Below are 18,323 nucleotides of genomic sequence, written 5' to 3'. Positions count from 1 at the left end.
GCCGCCCCCGGCCTGCGGGCCTCAGGGTGTCCGGCACCGGGGCGCGCCGCGGGCGGCTGCAGCACCTGCGGCGGTGCCCCCTGGTGACTTACGGCCAGGAGTTCGCGTTACGCTGGGACAAGGCGCCGTGTTCCTGCTTGTTTCATCCTTTGTTCTGTGAAACGGGTAATGTTTGTACGTGCAAGAGCATGAAACAAGCAGTGCTGGTCTCATGGGATCTCATGGAAGAAAGCGGCTAGGCGCCCATCCCTTGTGTCTGTAGACCCGCTGGGTCGGTTCCCTGTCACAGCTATTTATACGTTCCACATCCCAGCTGTGCCTGAACACCTGTTGACTTCAGCATCATGCTGAAGGCGGTTTTAGCAAGTTAAGCAATACCTTGCAAGTAGCATTATTTCCTTTTTTTTTTTTTTAACTGTCATTTAATTATATGGGTTAGTCTTGCTACAAGAGTATCACACACTGTCCATCCTCTGTAATCAGCTGCTGGTCTATGATATGGAAGCTGATCACACAACAGTAGCAGAACTGGTAGAACAGTTCATAGTCGAGAAGGAGCTGGCACAGGAGCAGATGGCACAGCTCTTCATGCATCTTGCTGCTTTTCTTCTTTGGCAGCCTGGAGACAGTTCTTTACATTTTCTTTTCTGTCTTCCCGTATAAGTGCTACTTTATTGAGAAACACTTTTTAAGTAGGGTTTTTCAAGTGTTTCTTTAAGAAGGAATAATTTGGAGATGAGAAATCAGCAGCAAGTTTTTATGTGTACCTTAATGTCTTCCGTGAAGGTTTCTCTGTCTGGTGGAGTGTCAGCTTCTCATTTTCTGTAAGCAGGAACTTATGGTATGGACTCTTGTTTGCTAGGACAGCTCATCTAGCTTCTCTCTGTCATGCTTCTTCAAAGCTGACACTCATCTACCTTTTTCAAGACTCTCAGTAATTAATGCTTAAGTTTCTGTGCCCTAATTTCTCTCTGCAACCTAATTATTATTGTAATTTTGATGGCTGCAGTGTTCTGAAGGGATCACAGGTAATTTTTGAACAAAAATACCTTGATAACCACTTATGCTACTCATTCTCTCATTTTTATGTATTTGGTAACGAAGGGCGAGATAGTTGAAATTCTAGATGAAATTTCAACACAAATTTAGACGGTTTTCTTTAGTTCTTCGCTTTGAACATTCAAAAATTTTTAATTGGAGTTTTTTAGCAATGTTTTTGAAGAAGAAATGTCCAAAGCTTAATACATTACGCAATTTGAATTTTACAAGAAATTTAGATAAAAAAAGGCATCCTTCATTCTTTTTTTCCCTTGAAAATTTATATAATCTGTTTCGTTTCCTCAGTGCTAGTGAAGCTTCACAGAGTTCATCATCCATCTTGTATTCAGCAAGAATGGCTGACCCATTTGAAAGAGTTCACAAAATGACAGTGACAGTTGGAGACCAAGAAAGCATGATCTATGAGGAAAGTGAGAAAGATTTATTTAGCTCAAAGACAAGTTTGAAGGGGAGATAATATGTAATAAGTGTTTAAACTTGTTAAATGTTCTTGCACAGAAGAAAAGGAGCCTTTTTGTTCTCTGTATTCACAGAAAATAATGGAAATTACTGGAAAATATAGTTTAGGTGCAAGGGAAAAAGTTAATAAAAGATAAGAAGGTAATGAAATAGTTTTGGAAAGTTGTGAAATCTTCATCAAAGATTTCTAAAAGAAGGCTAGACAAATGATTTTCAAAAAAGGGATCTGGGAGTGACTTGGAAAAGAAGTCTTAGGACTCTGGTACTGATTTTACTGGTCCTGAATCACAGGAAAGTATTTAAAGGTCATCAAACAAAATCCATCAAGGAGCACAGGCTTTTTAACACTCAGATATGTCTACATGCTATTTTGGAGGCAAACATGAACTCACACAAAGGAACTGATCTGGAAGCAGTACAGACAAAACACACATGGCCCAGCGCCAAGCTGAAAAGGCCCACTCAGGGTGACTCTGTTTTCTGAGTTCCGAATTGAAAACTTCTATCTTTATGCTGGCACTTTTTACTGAAAGACAAATCACTTGAACTGCATTTAACTACAAACCCACTTCAAAATCCTATGGTCATATGCTTTTATTTGAGTTCCAATTGAAGTTATGTGCAAATAAAAATAGAAGGCAATGTTGATGTGATAAATCAGAAACATCTCATTTGGTGTTCTCTAACAGAAACCTCTGCGATGTGTTAACGTGCATTTGTAGTGTTTCTTCTGTCCTTTGTAAGAACTGCAAAAGGCACATGCGTGCAGAATTTTAATAGATCTACAGGAATATTCCTGTTTAAATACTGCTGGGCCAGAGAAACACTGCAGCCTCCTGTAACATAGTGTTAAAAAGTATCCACTTGAGCTGGATTTTTTTCCATGTTGTTCACTATCAGCATTCTTGGTTACACAAATTACAACCTGTGCTATAGACTCATTTCTCTTATGTAAGTGTAGTTTTAAATCAACAGTATATGCTGAACTAAGAACCTTTCAAACTGTAAAAATAAATTAGAAAAAAAAGACCTATTTTGCAGTAAAAACTGCATGCTTGGAAGATATATAGATAAGAGGGATGTTCAAATCACTTCAAATGCCAGTCATCCTTAGAGAACCTTTGTTTGCATTACTTTAACCTTGTCTTTTAAATATAGCAAGTGCATTTATTCATCAGTCCTTTATTTGATTGTTGAGGGGTCTAACACCAAGTGGTTTTTACCCTACTCCAGTGAGCATTATCAGCCTCAAATGAAGCAGCTGTTCAACAGATAGCAAAGCATCTTTTTTTCTGAGGGGAATAGAATGTATGTAGAGACTTCAATATACCATTTGAATACAAAATGCAGCATACAAAGATATGTAAGGTGTATATCACTAAGTGTAGACCATTTCTAGAATATATTTGAATAGATGAGGATATAGCTCTACCTGAAAAGAATGTCTGAGCTAGCCTTGTGCATTAAGTCTTTCAGTCCTTTCTGGTTGGACTTAGATTTGGGGCTGTTGTAAAATTAATTAATTCTAGAATTGTGTTAAGAAGCTATGAAGAATTAATTAGAACTGGTTTAAGGTGTTTGAGTGATATAAAGAAATTCATAACTGATAATCATTCTTTCACTACCCTATGATGCCTAATGTTATCATAGCAAAGTGATACAAAGTACTTGTAAAATTTATCAGTGTGGATTTACTTTTAAAAAAATCATTCATAGAAGAGTTCATAATTTTATGCATTCCAGTTCTGAAATGTGTCTGGTACAGAAAGCATCACTGACACAAGTAGGGTAGTAAAAACTTGAGAGATATCCTGCTTAAGTTAAAACGTTTGAATCATCATGTTTTGTCATGAACAAGAGGGGTTACTAGTATAGATTCTTACCTTTTACCTAAGTGTCTCTTCCCTGGCCTTCTGCTTGGCCACCTTATGTTAAAATACATTATGGATTCTAAATAAAAATTTATTTTTATTTATTGTGGTATTGCAAGAAAATATTTGATGTTTGCCTTAATTTCACTTTTTAAGCCTAGAATGGATCTGGTTGTTAAAAGCTGCATGTACACTGGGCCAGGAGTCTAAATTATGCACACATTTCTGTTCATCCAGTATTCCAGACTCTTAAAATTTGTAGAAAAAGTAGAAAATCTGCTGATTGAAGACCTCAGACATAAATGAAAAATAATGAGTAACCTCTCTGTGTGTTTCATAGTCTTTGATTCAGAAAACAAAGCAGAAAAAGAAAGGTAGAAATAGGGAAAATGCAAAAGTCTATATGACTCAGTAAGGCAAACTGCTCTTCAGACAGCCTATAGTGAAGGCCTCAGAGTTTCTTTCCTTAGTGAAAACTAAATAAAAATTAAAAGTTAATATAGTTGCAAAATCAGATGTTTGGACTGGTAGAACAGAGATTCTCTTGATACTGATTTTTAGTTTTATACTCCAGCTTCCCCATCAGTGATCACTGCGCGCTTTAGCACTGTGAATAAGCATAACTAGTATAGGGCTTCAATTGAGATGTGGATGAAAAAGATTTTCTTATTTTTTTAATGTAGCTAGCACAAGAGGATAAAAACAGAAGTGGGTATAAAGAAGAGCTGGAGGACCTTTGAAGAAAGCATAACAAAAAGGGAAGACTTTGGACACAGGTTAGAGAAGACCAGAGAGACACCAGAGAACACAGCAAGACACAAAGTAAAATAGAATATTTGTTTTGTCCTTGATAATCCTTGTGGGCCCCTTCCAACTTGGCATATTCTCTGATTCTGTGAATTTAGGTCATTCACAGGGAGGCCGATACAGGTCTGTGAAAAAGTCTGTTGCCACCAGTAGTGTTGATCCTTCTACACAAAAAAACTTCTAAGGAGCAAGCCTCCAGGGGCATATTGTAAAAGGAGTCTTTGTCTTGCATGGTTTTATGTTGGCATTCAGTTTTGTTATGTGGTATTAGATGTGAGTATGCTTATTTAATGTTTAGGATAGCAGTGCTTTATTTCTATGGACATATTCTGTGAAAAGGGGTGTTCCTTGTCTTTTGTCTAAATATTGGACACGTTTTTTGCTTGTTTGTTTGCTTTTGTTTGGTTTGGTTTTAGTTGTTTTGTTGTTGTTGCTTTCTAATTCTTTTATGCAACCTGGAAATAAAACCAACTGTGTCACTTTACTATTAAAAGCATCTAGGTAGTATGCTATACAAGATCAAAGAATGTTTGTGAATAAAGTATTAGTCTCTTCTGCAGTGATGAGAATACTTATAGACTTCAAGGTAGCAAGAGACAAGCGGTGGTGTCAGCAAGTGACCAAATTGTATGTTTTGTGGTCTTTACAAATTGACATGCAGAGCCAAAATATCACAAGCTGAAATAATGAATAACCAAGAGGCTGATGTTCTGCGTTGCTGGAGTTGTAGAAAATACATAGCAAATTCTGTTTGCCTTGCCAAATGCAATGGAAAAGAACTATCTGAAGTAAGTATACCTTCTTTAGAGTGAGTTTGTAAGTTTCTCCAGTGCTGTTTGTTTTAAATGAAGGAGAAGTATTAGCCTCACTTTGTAATTAATCTTGTATGTCCAAAGTATGGTTTGCCCTGCCAGGCTAAAATACAATTTAGTAATTTATATCTTCTTTATTAAAATACACAGAAAGATAATTATACAGAATAAAACTATGACAGAGTATTTCCTACTGGTTTATGATGGAAGTTAGTAATCAAAAGGACCTAGAGTCTTTCCAAATATGCCAAAAAGACTGTGCTTACATCTGGTGATCTTGAATCAAAGTGAAGAAGCAAATAGAAAAGAAGGTCTTGGTGTTTTTTATTAACACATTAGTAATGCTACAACATTCTTTTTGGCAGTAGAGAAGGTTATAACCAGTAGATGCAGAAAAAACCTTATTTTTAAGATCATTTTTAATTAGTATTGTTAATAAACCTTATTTTAATCACTCCACTTACAGAGCTTGAGGCCCTGGAATAATTTTCATGCTTTATACTTGAGGGTGTTTTTTGTGAATGGTTTGAAGTGATTTTTAGGGAGGGATGTGGGAATTGCAACTAATTTAATGAAAAAAATGTATTCACTTTTTTAGTAGTGGAAAGAAGGAGGTATCTTTGACCATACCCCATGGTGACACTTTTAGTTGTGAGTGGAGATCCACCATCATTGACTGAAGTAGCTCTTTCTCTGATTATGTAGACAGAAGATAAAAAAGTGTGTTTTAACACTATATCTGAAGGTGTTGGGAGGCAAAGATAGTACTATGATGAGAAGAATGATATTTTCAGTATGTTGACTTCCTGATGAATTTTAGACCTTCGCTCAAAGACACAGCTGAAATATGAGTAAAAAAGAAAAATTGTAGAACAGATTTTAAAACAAATTTTAAAGTTACAAATATAGTATAAACTATATTCGAATTAGAATTATATTAGAATTATATTAGAATTATATTAAATTAGAATTATATCCAAATTGAAGTACAGGTACTGTCCACAGATAGGAGGGAGACAATAGCGTAGACATGGTAGATGGACCTGTCTGCTGTTAATACTTGGAGAATTTCTAAAAGCTTCTATCTTCTGTGTATAGTCCCACTTTCAATTTTTATCAGAATGAAACTTATATTCCATAATATAGGAGCCTACATTTTCTATATTCATAAAATTTAACAACTGCTTTTAGGACTTTCTCACTAGAATTTCCTTATATTTTCAGCCATCTTTATTACTTTAGTTAGGTAATTGTTTTTATTTTAGTATGAGTTAGTGAAATGCTATAGGGTGTTAGATTTATTTTTTTTCTATTTAGTTGATCACATTGTATCAGTAAAAACTCTAAAGTTACTAAGACTATCTGATTTCTCAGCTAGTTATTCTAAACAGCATTAGAAAATTAATGTGAAACTATGTGTGTCCTTTGTGCAGTACTGATCACAGTCTTCTTATAAACTATAACTTACATTTTTCAGATTTAACTGGAAAATTATGCCCATTGATAGTGCTTCTGAAATCATTTTACAAATATTCTTGGAAAAGCTGTAATTGCATGCTCTCTGTTCTTGTAAACAAGACAAAACCACCTCCAGACACCTACATCTCCACTGTGGAGTCTGTCCAATGTCCTTAGATTCAGAAATAGAGAATTATTGACAGCATCTACCTGATTTTTAGAATAAAAAATGCATAAACATATTTGAGTTTAATCTTTTGTTAATATTTACTGAATTTGGGAAGCTGACTTCTGGCTGTATTCAAAGAAAAAGATCTCACATGAATGTTAAATATCAATACAGTAATTTTTTTTTTAACAGACATCACAAACTTCAGCTGCTGCTCAGGACTCTTGCAGTGTGAATTTAGATGCCATTCCAGAGTAGGTGAAATGTGTCATTGAAAAGGTAGATTTTTTTTTTCTTGCATCTTTACATTCAAAATGTGAAATAACTAAGGGGAACAAGTTTCAAGAACACTTTTCTGCCAAGGTCTATTGTATGTTACAGACATCTTATAGCTGAGGGAATTCTTCTCAGTAACTTCTATCACTACCATTTACAGATTTTTTTTCCTCCCTCTTAAATGCTGATTTCTTTTGTTTTGTTTTTAATGTATGCAGAAATGCTACAAGTGATAAATTCTGTTTCCTGCTCCTTTATAGATGAGTGTATTGTTTGTCCAAAAAATTGTCATGGGCACCTCTGCTTATTTGTCAATGCTTAATATTATATTTATTATCTAGGTTTTGTGGTTTGCTTTGTCTTGCTCGCTATATCTTGTAATACTAACATATATCTTGACAGTGACAGTAATGAAGCAGAGCAAGGCCTGAGAAACGAATGTGATATTAGCAGAACGAGAATTAGAGAGTTAATTTAGAATCCATGCTTTGAGCAAAAGCATAGAGAACTAAGTCTTAGGAACAGCAGAGATAATAACTCATTAAGGAATGCAGGACACTGACACAAAGGGCATAAAGTAAGTACACAGGGAAACAGAGAGAACCAAAGATGCTAACATGCACATAAAATAGGCATATGGAGGGGAGACAGAGGAAGATAAGGAAACAGAGATGAGCCAAGACCTAGGTACTCTTGCCAAATATCAGGAACTTCTGCCAAATGCACAAGGAAACCATCCAAAGTAGGGAAAGGTCAAAAGTTTATGGCAATGAAGAGGAGGAAAAAGACCCTTCAGGAGGCCAAAGAACAGGAACTACCACCATGTTTCTCCCCGGATTGAAGACCACGCTCCTAACTCCATCTTAACTCCTCCTGTTATGACTGTTAAAACTAGATGTTGCAATATTATAAATATTCATGAATAATGATGCAATTGCTTAGCAAAAATTGTATAAAAGGATCCAGATGTTCACTACTACTTTGGAGCTCTTTTGTCCAGTGTGAGCTGGGAGCCTCCCCAATGTTGTATTGCAATAAATGCCTCGCTACTCAAAGACCTAAACTCTGTCTCTGAGTGGTTTCTCCACGCCTGTTTGGGGCATAAAATTGGCATCAGTAAGAAACACGTTTCCTCATAAAACTGGACTGAGGGTTTGTTAAGAGATCAGTTTTTGGAATATCATGTGTTGTCTTTTATACTTAATGTGCTATTATGTCATATGAATAGAAAGTAGATACCATCCTACAAACTCAAAGGTCTGATGACAAGCCAGTGTGACTGCTTTTGAGTTTTAACTGCTCATTTGAGATTACAAACCATCTCATAACTTTCCTGTTGTACTGATTACTTCAGTTGAGTATTTTCTCTAAGTTGTTTTAGGCGTGGAAGTTAATGTTTTTGCATAGATATTAATAAGCAGAAACAGTGCTTTTCTTTTGCCCTACAGATATACTTTGATGAGTCTTTGATTGTGATAAGCAAATGACATCTGCATTCTTTTCTGCTTAGACTTCAGTGTCTAAGTTTTACTATATTCTAAGTAACTTCTGTTCTAACAAATCCACACTGAAATTGATGCACAAAGAAAAAACAAATGTTATGACTGTAAAGCTAAGCATTTAAAAATTAAAAAAAAATTGTTTTCTTTTCCTTCATTGTATTGCTCTACGTTTTATTTTGTTAAACATTAATTAAATTATTGTTAAAATTAGCAGTCTTTTTTTCTTCTATGATGAATAACAGAATGGTGTATCTGTTTGAGAAACATTGATCTTGGAGGTGCATTGAAAATTATGGGTCATGAGGTATTTTCTCACTTTACAAAATTGCCTAATCATGAATCCTAAATCAAAAGGATGCAATTTTTGACAGTACTTTGCCTGTTATATTATTTCAGTAAATCATCATCGTGGCTGGGCTTCGCAAACAAAGATTTGGGATTTCAGTAAAATTAGATTCAATATTGATAGTAATATTATTCTTTTCATACTTAACTGTAAAGGAATTCTATTTACCTCTACCTTCTGCATTTGAAACCTTAGAGGGTCAGCTAGGAGACCTGGGAAATACAAAACCCATAGACTGCCCAGAAAAGACTTGACATATTTACTCAAGGTTGCAGAGGAGCAGTGCTCCTCTGGTGAAAAAGGCAGAGAACACAATTATCTGTGAACACCTTCAACATCTTTGTCTTCATTTTGTCATTTAATATCCTAGAAACTCGTGCCTCAAACTCTTGGCTTCTCTGGCAAGATCCTGTGATTTTATGGGTAAATATGTGCGGTTTTTAAACAATTCTGAGTTATCTTCAGATCCTCCTGGGCTCTGAATAATTTTGTGATCATGTGTTATTTTCTCCTGTATGACTCCTGAATCAAAAGCTAAATCATTTTACATAAGCGCAAAGTCTATTTGCAGGCTGTAAAAACCCACTGGTTCCCAGCCGGTTCTCTTTCGCCATCTGTCCCTGTTCTTAACTGATCTCCTGGGATTTCATGCACATATTAGTGTATAGATAATCTTCAATAATTGTACATATATACCTAGTGCTGCTAGTGGCCTTTATTGTATTTTCTTTTCCCCATCACTTATCACTTGTTTTGGCTTCTTTTTCTAACGATTTCACATTTTTCGTCTTTATGCAGTCCAACATTAAATCTGTGTACCTTCAGCTCCTTTTCAGATCTTGCTAATTTTTCCCCTGCCACCTCCTCCAATGGTAGGCTGTTACTTCTTTACTGAGTCAATGCTTTCACAGTCCATTGCCAAATTCATGCTAAATCAGTCTCAGGCTCCTTGGTACCACACCTCATCTCTCAGTCTCTGTGCATAAGGGACATAGATATGTCCTTCTTCTTTCTTACTGTCTCTTGCATTCCCATTTTTACCAGGCTCCTAGCTTTCTTCCCTAATCTTCAGGAATCACTCCTCCTCTCCACTTGAAAATCCAGGATACTATTCCATGCCAGAAAACCTCAATAAAGTCACTAGAAAGTGCTATTCCCTTAATTTTAATGCCTAGCCCTTGGCATCACCCAGAGGGTGGTTGGGCACTGGAGCAGGCTCCCCAAAAAAGTGGTCACAGCACCAGGCCTGACAGAGTTCAAGAAGCATTTGGATGATAGACTCAGGCACATGATGCGACTCTTCATGATGGCCATGTACAGGGGCAGGAGTTGGACTTGATCCTTGTGAGTCCCAGCTCAGCATATTCTGAGATTATGTGCTCTGTGATCTCAAAATGAAGTGCTGGAGAGTAAATCTCTGAACAAGCCTAATTTGTCTTTGGTAGTGGCATATGCACACATTGGTCAGCCTCATAAACTGACAGATTGTGCATATTCAAGGAATTTTGAAGGATTTGAAAGCCTTTGCTCATATGTAAACTGGTCTTTGGTTATATATTAACTAATCTTTTTTTTCTCCAAGTTAAAAACCTGTCCAGATTTAAACAGATTCTCATAGGTGTGATACAAGGCATATCTTTGGTGCTTCGTGTAATTTTGAGGTTTTAACTCACAAGGCAGGAGTAAGTTTCTCTGATAAGTGTTTCCAGAACATTTTCTAGCATTGTGTGTGAAAAATAACCTTTTTTTTCCACACAAGTTGATGGTTTTTTTTTTTCCTGAAACTGCAAAATTTATTTTACTGAAATTTTGTATAGCTTTCAATCAGACAAGTACCAGTCATCAGTCTTCCCAAATTACCTTGAAAGCCATTTGCAACTGAAAGCAGTGCTTAAACCAGAAATGCTGGGCAGCTTCTGTATTCATGGCTCAACCTCACTTTAGAAACATTAGTGAATAAAGTGTGACTGGAGTTGATAATGTTTCTCATCTGGTCTTTGCTCCTACAAACACCTGCATAACTTCAATCCTCAACAGTGTCTCTCTTGACAGATTACTATATTTACTGAAAATACTAATAGTTGTGTAAATATGTTGTACTAATAATTGTGTAATTACATAGGAGTTCAAAGATTTTTGACATGTATTTTCTTTTGAAAAGGTGACTTCAGGATTGAAATTAAATTCATAAAATTACAAATAATGAAAATAACTGTGTCCTTGTAGAGTATTAAGGATTTGTCATGGTCTCTGCGCAGAGATTGTGTTGTAAAGCTACATACACCAAGATACAAGTACCATTTCAAGCTTTTGTGGGGTAAATAAAGTGAAAAACTATATTCTTTTTGTAAGGTATCTCCTTCCACGGTACTTAGTATGCAAGTTTATGGATTTCCAGCACTCAGAAAATTCAACAGAGAAACTGTGCTTGCCAATTCCAGATTAACAAATGGCAAATTGATTTCACTGCTTTAAGAATCTAATGATTTCATTAGTATTGCAGCATTATTCTATCTCTGGACAAGTTTTAAACATATTTCGAAGCTCCTACATTTTGAAATGTGTGTTACAGATTTCTTAGTTAACCGTAGCAAGCAGAGTTTTGACCAGAAGATTATCTGTGGTGGATTTTCTTTCTACAGTGAAGTCTCTCACCCTTTGACTAAAGGAGAAAATAACTCTAGTGATCATTTCTTACTCATTTATTTTCAGTGAACATGATGGGTATTTTTCTTCTTTTCTTGTCAATAGGCAGAGTGGACAATTGGAAAACTGCACTGTCCATTTTGTGAGGCCTGCTTAGTGGGCTTTAACTTTGTTTGCAACAAAAGATATTTCTGTGAACAGTTAGTAAATATACATTTCTGCAAAACAGACTGACTCTCAACCACCTTTCTCTGTTAAATTGTCAAAATCATGAGGAAAACATTTGCCTGTCCTCAAAAATCAGTCTGGTTTTAGCAAGGATACCTACCATGAAGTGGTAACTGCAACTTTGCAAATCAAAAGTCAAGGACTTTCCTACATGGCTAGAAATAATAATGGTCCTGGAAGATTAACAGAAGCGCTTTGTCTAGAAGTAAAAACTCCAAGATATGAGATGAAAAGTAAAAAGCTTCCCTTAAGGGCATTAAATCAGAACAGAAATCTCTCTTCTTCCTATCCTGTAAATGATGCACTGTAAAACCTTTTCACAGAAGATCACGTAGTTTGGATTTACATATCAGAGAGAGACTGTTTTTGTCACCTGTGTTATATGAAACTTGCAGTATGGGAACAATTTACCATGGCCGAAATGAAAACCCACCTGTTTACGCACAGGGTGGTTTGCAATTAGAGTCCAATAGGAAAGATGGTAGTTCTTTTCAGGACCTATGTAGTTCTAGTGCTGCCAAACTACAAAACCAATTTCAGGTTACATCCTTTACCACATTACTGCACAGAGGAACAGAAAGTGAGTGTGATTTTGGAGCTCATGGACAATCTTCTGCAAGTATCATTGCTGGTAGGTCACCATTTGTGCTGAAACTTTCTTCACCTATGAGGGCTGTAGAAGACAAAGAGTACCTCACACCTGTTGGTCTTGTGCAGCCTACAAGTATTTCCTTCAACCAAAAGCTGAGAAAGAGAGAAAGAAGCCTGAGGAGAAAGCAAAGAAGGTGAGAACGATGGCTACAGAACCAAGTAGGTGATGAAAATTGATTATCCTACTTTTTTTGGTAAAGTTTGATTTACTTATTCTGACGTTCTTTTTATGCTATCTCTTAATACTAGTATAATGTGGAACTGTCCAGAGTCAGGTATCCTGCAAACAAGGATTTATGACCCCTTCCTACATGTATTTTTTTGATAATTGAATCACATTTTTTTCTGTGCAAAATCCAACAACAGTGAGTTGGCCTTCTTATTGTTTTATGATGTAATAATAAATTTGAAGAGGGGGAAAAGGGAGTGAAATACAGTGAAATTTAATCAGATTAAGTGATTAAAGAAAAACTAAACATTTAAATCTTCTAAATGAGAAACTCTAGCATTTCGGTGTTACCAAAGTTTTAACTGATGGCATTTTGAGTTAACTTCATGGTTAAGAATGTTTTAAAAGATGTTTGCATTTATTATTATCGTAACACAAATATTTTTCTGTGAGTAAAGAATTGATTGTTGCTACTTAAAATATTAGTCTTTAGTAGGTAAATATTTTGCCTACAAATCTAACATAAAATATTACGTATTCTTACCAACTGTACAACCAAGTTTCCTTCTTTCAACCATCTAAATCAGAACAGAATTAAAGGCCATAGATAGTCATGCAATTTTTGGTGGAAGGCAAAGGAGAAAGGCCACAAATATGTCTCAAAATGCTTAAGACAGTTTTTGTTTTCTCTGAAATGTAGTAGAAAGACTAATGATATATATGCCTTTAAAAGAAGATTTTTCATCATAAATTTCTGTGTGGTCATCATAAATACTGTGTGATCAGCAAGAGCAAACATACTAATGAGATAAGTAGTATCTGTTCAAGAAATTTTTCCTGCTTTGGGTAGGTTTGTCATTGTGAATTCAAGATTAAGAGAGAGAGTTTGAGGCTGTCGCTCTCTCAGTTAAATGTGAGAACCAGCTTGAAAATGTAATGGGTCTGGGACATGCTATGAGACTTTTCAATATGGTATGCATACTGAAGAGTCTTCATCTTTCATTTTTGGGAAGGGTTTTTGTTTTGCTCAAAGACTTAAATTGACATTGTGGCCTTTTGAACAAAATTTGTTCTTATTTTGTAAAATGCATCTCTGAAGCTGAGAGTAAAGAACATTTCCAAGGTTTGGATGTCTTAATACTGAATACTGGTTTTTTAATAAGTCTAAAGATTCTTAGGTATCTGAGTCCCTAAAATGGCTTTAAAAAGTCCAGGCCTCAATGATGATGCACAAGAACAGTGTACGAGTATTTGCAAAGTTGTATCATCTGCAGTCTCTCCAGACACTTTAACCTTTGTTAGATGTTACTTTCAAGAGTAAAATTTCCAAATTTGTGATATGTAAGAAAGAAAATACTTTCAACTCTTATTCTTGTTAAAACTTAATTAACCAATTGCTACATTATTTCAGTTATTTACATTACATAGCAAATTATATAGAGTTGTTAAATCTGATAAGACTCATCAGTAAGCGTACAGTTTACAAAGGAAAAAAAATTAAAATTAGTATGTAGACTAAATGATCTGGGTTTGAATAGTAGTTTTGAGAAGAAGGAATTTTGAATTTAACCTTGGTGAGAATCTGCAGTCATGGCATGGAGTATTTAAATGAGTCTACTTCTCAGACTGTGTCAAGCAGCATGTGTGAATAGTGCAGCTGTGTTTCTGATCACTGAGATATCTTCCCAGGAATATGTGAATCTAGAAAATCACATCCTCTGTACAGTCTGACGTGTCACAAAGAGAGATGATCCTCTGCCGTCACACACTCCATTTCGCAGCAGCTCACCTCTGGTGTCAGTATCCCCCCTTTTCTTGTAAGTTCTACTTGCCATTGCTTTTCTTTAGCATTCTAACAATCCTCGTTGTCAAAATGTGCATTTTGTTGCTGTGGTACTTTCAATAGGAAGCTGATCTGTGGTACTTCATAACCATGATTTCTAACATACTTACCATGTATTCTTAAGCAATCAGTAAAACTTCATGAAGAGAAAAAAGCATAAACCTCTGAGGATATGAAGTGAAAGAATTTTGATAAATGACAATTGGAAGTATATCATTTAAGCGCTCCTTTAAGACGTACTGATTTGAGGTGAATATCTTCTATGCTATTAAAGGTATTGTGCATCTCATTTTTATCTTTAATTAAAGTTTTTCTGGAAAGCAGGCCGAAGAAAGCAGACCTGTTCAGCCTTTGGAATTTCTTTGTTAAATGCATGGGCTGCTCTTCTAAGTTTATTTTGTTATGAGATAACTTATCTGTTAAAGGGTTTTTTTCTGTCTTTCAGAAAGCCAAAGTGTGGCCATGAATGTTGTGTTGTGGCAGAATGCAACTATTTTATTAAATTGGAGTATATACACCTTGCATTGTAAATAGGAGCAATTCTGTGAGCTCCGGAAATGCACTTGTCTCCAGAGGCTTGCACTGGTGCAGATTCTGAGGTGTAGGTGCAGACCTGAGCAGCTATCCAACAGCAGAGGGACCCAAGCTCCTCTGTCTGTTCTGCAAGGGACTACTCTTAATGCCTGTGAGGGGAATGCTTGCATTTTTTGTCCGTGTGCACATCTGTGTTCACAGGGGATTTTTAGCTTTCTGTTAGGGTATGATTATATTGTTGGTGCATGATAATTATATAAATTCTTAGGGTATGACAATAACTACTTAAGTCTAGGAATTGCCAGTATTAGTAATGGTTCTTGTTACTGTTGCTATAACTAGGAAGATGAAGTATTTCTTTTAAAAATTCCATTTTGGGTATATCTTGTTATATATTTACATTGTTTGTTAATGCATGAAGCTTGTATTAATTTTCTGAAAGATCTCAGACAAAAATACCATTTGTGGCTCTTCCAGTTATATTTCCTTTCTCCTCACAGTCATTTTACGCAGAGGAAGCTATATAGTCAGCTTCAAAACTGCAATATCCTCTTGGAAATGATCCTGATTCATTGGGGAAAAAAATATTGGCTTTTTTTGCGTCATTTCTTAATGACACTTCACCGGTTCTTTTGTATCTTTTTGAAAACATCAATGTTTGTCTCACAAAAGTGACTAATGCTTTCTTGGAAACTCAGTTTCCAAGAAGTGACTTTGTGTTCATGCTCACAGTGTTAATCTGAACTTAGGAGAAACAGATAGGTAAGATTTACTGCGTAGTTTATCCACACTGTCAGGTTCTGTTATCTCAGCCTGCAGACTTGAGTTTTCCTGTCTGTAATCATGTCCTCTAGCAACTGACAGTCTTGTAGTGAAGGTGTTAGGCTTCAAAGGCTTAATTTTTGACCAAAGTTTGCTTAATCTATGCAAGTCTCTTTTTCATGTATAAATTGGTGTACAGTTCTTTTTCTTGCATTGTCATGTTTGTATTGAAACTGTAAATGCTTCAAGAGCTTAGTTTTGCATTTATGCACTTGGATTTCAGTCACTCTTTCTGTGATGATACTCATTACAAGAATTATCCTCAAACTATTTATGGATTTCTCAACTGGCTGCTGAAGGGCTAAAAGCATTATTTAGTGTTGGCACCAAAGTAAATCAGGAAGGGAATGAGTTGAAATAAAATCACAGCTAGAGTAGGCAAGCAGTATCTACAAAGTTTCAGTTGAGACCTTTCTTAGGGAAATATGAGGACCTGGAGGAATACTATATCTTCCTTAAGTGACTTAAAGAGAAATGAAGATTAAATATTAATATAAAGCTTTTCAACCTGTGAAAGAGGGAAACTCTAATTTCAGAGTTTGAGAACCACTCCTGCTCTTATGTTTAAGGCATTCTTATGTTTAAATCCTTCGCTGAGAGCAGCTGATGGTTTCTTTCTATTTACCCCAGAATCTATTTGTGGTCATTTTTGTGTGTTTGGTTACAAATTTCTTTACCTTCACTCTCTGTTTACTGATCTCCAGCTTTGTGCTACATCCAAATTACTGTATGCGGTTCCTTTCATGTGAGATACAGTTACTTTTTTTCTGTTGGTTATCCTTGAAACCATTCTGTGCAGGGCCAAGTCTGCATTTCTTTAACAGACCTCTGAGAAGTTTCTCAGAGCTGTTGTAGTCTCCAGTGCCAAGCCAGTGCCCCTTTTCATGTGATCCTAGGCTTGTACTCCTCCATGTTGCATCCTGGGTCTCCATTTCTTAAGACCTCTGCTGTCTTTAGCAGGCCTGCATTTCTTTACATCACTGTATTACAGATGCAGCTATCTAATTATACATGGAACAACTACTGTCAGTGGTTGCACCATACAAAGATAGCAAAGGTAAAACAAATTGGCCAGAGACATCTGGTCAGTTAGAAAAATTGCTGTCACAGCTAAATGAAGTAAAGCCAAGTAGCAGGTAGGGCAGAGGGAGTTCAGCCAGAGCAAGCATGACCAGCATCAGCCCTGATGCCTCAGAAGTTCAGTGCTGAGCTGGTAGCTGTTCCTAGAACATAGCATTACAGGGCTATGTAGTTACAAGGAGCAGTATCTTTCTTGACTTGCTGATAAAAGGAGGGGAGAAATTTTGGCCATGAGTTTGTCTTATCTTTGCTTTTGCTCTGGCTGTAACTATTGTTACTGCATGGTGACTTTGTACTTACCACATTAATTCTGTCACTGATTATAAATTGAATTAAGAAGAAGGTATTAAGAGTAATGGATTCATATCCAAATGCATGACTTACCTTTGTTAAATTGCAGTTGTGGTTTCTGTAGCAATTGTGTCTGAGTAAAAAAGCACATCTGCTGGTTTCTGAGATGTGTCTGGAGCTCCTGTTGCAAGTCTTTTAACTCCAACACTTTTGATTTTAATTACTTTTAGCTGCAGTCTTTTTATGCTGTTATTTGAGATTTCAGCTTTAAAGGTGTTGTCTGACCTGACCTCTTCTAGTGTTTAATAGGTCTTTTACACAATTTGGTGCTAATAATAACCAGTGGGATAGAGAGCTTTGCAAATTTGCTAGGGATTCGTCAGGAAGAAACTTTGCTTGCATTGTGTTATGAATTGTGTTGTAAATTACTTAGCCCTTAACTCATGTGTTGGAAAGGAGCAAAAATTGTTCAGGATGCTACTGGATAAATACATTGTATCAGGATTGTCTCAGTGTATCTGTATGTAATCTAATATATTTATGATCATCTTGAAGCTAGATTATACAGACTAGATTACAGTGTAGCTGCACTGTGATAATAGCTTTACTGAAGGCCAAAATAGCTGGCTGTGCTGTGATCATATTCCTTCATTTAAGTGAAATAAATGTTAATAAGTTCCTTGTCTATAAACTGCTTTTAGAATGTACTGATTTTATAGAATGATCTCAACATAGCAGAATTCCATGAGCTGTTACGCATTTTGTGCCTCCCAAAAGAGGGAGAGGATCATCTGCTCCTTCCTGTTCCAGGCCACCTTTGGCGGTTAGTGTGCTAAGAAAAGACAGTAGTGTTCACTGACATATTTTTGCTTTTCCTGCTTCTTGGTAATGTGTAGTTTTCCTCAAGAGGGACTCATGAAGTCTCCATATTGCAGCCACCTCTACTTTAAATAGTAATATTTTACTAATAGTCCTACAACCAAAAGATTAATAGTTGTGGTAATGTATCTTGCTGGACGAAAACCCCAAAAGAAAGAAACTAAGCCCATTTAAGTGAATTACATATTTTATTGTTGACTGTTTGCCAAAAAAAAAAATGTTCTTTAATAAATAACCACAGAATGATTGTTGCTGTTCCAAGGCTATATTGATTGCTATTCCAAGAAAATATTGATGATTAGCCTAAAATTATAGAAACACTGTATGCTTTTTTATATATATAAAGGGTAAGGTTTAGAAACTATTATTTTAGTTTTCTAGAAGCTCACAGACCACTTAAATCATAAGAATTTATGAGACT

General features: G+C 35.9%; 1 protein-coding gene across 1 annotated transcript in view; it reads left to right on the top strand.

The window, feature by feature from the left end:
- The first annotated feature begins 753 nt into the window (after positions 1-753).
- The window catches only part of RNF180 (ring finger protein 180), a 59,157-nt gene continuing 41,587 nt past the window's right edge, over positions 754-18,323 (top strand). Inside the window, 6 exon segments of the mRNA XM_018070244.3 lie at positions 754-1,469; positions 4,073-4,984; positions 6,828-6,914; positions 11,511-11,629; positions 11,631-11,929; positions 11,932-12,447. Of these exon segments, the coding sequence (XP_017925733.2) occupies positions 4,826-4,984; positions 6,828-6,914; positions 11,511-11,629; positions 11,631-11,929; positions 11,932-12,447 (1,180 nt within the window). The 5' untranslated portion in view covers positions 754-1,469; positions 4,073-4,825.

The sequence above is a fragment of the Manacus vitellinus genome, unplaced genomic scaffold, assembly GCF_001715985.3.
Source record: "Manacus vitellinus isolate BGI_N305 unplaced genomic scaffold, ASM171598v3 scaffold_18_pilon, whole genome shotgun sequence".
In the NCBI taxonomy this organism is placed as follows: Eukaryota; Metazoa; Chordata; class Aves; order Passeriformes; family Pipridae; genus Manacus; species Manacus vitellinus.
The sequence above is the reverse complement of the archived record's forward strand: the minus strand, read 5'-3'. Positions and strand labels throughout refer to the sequence as shown.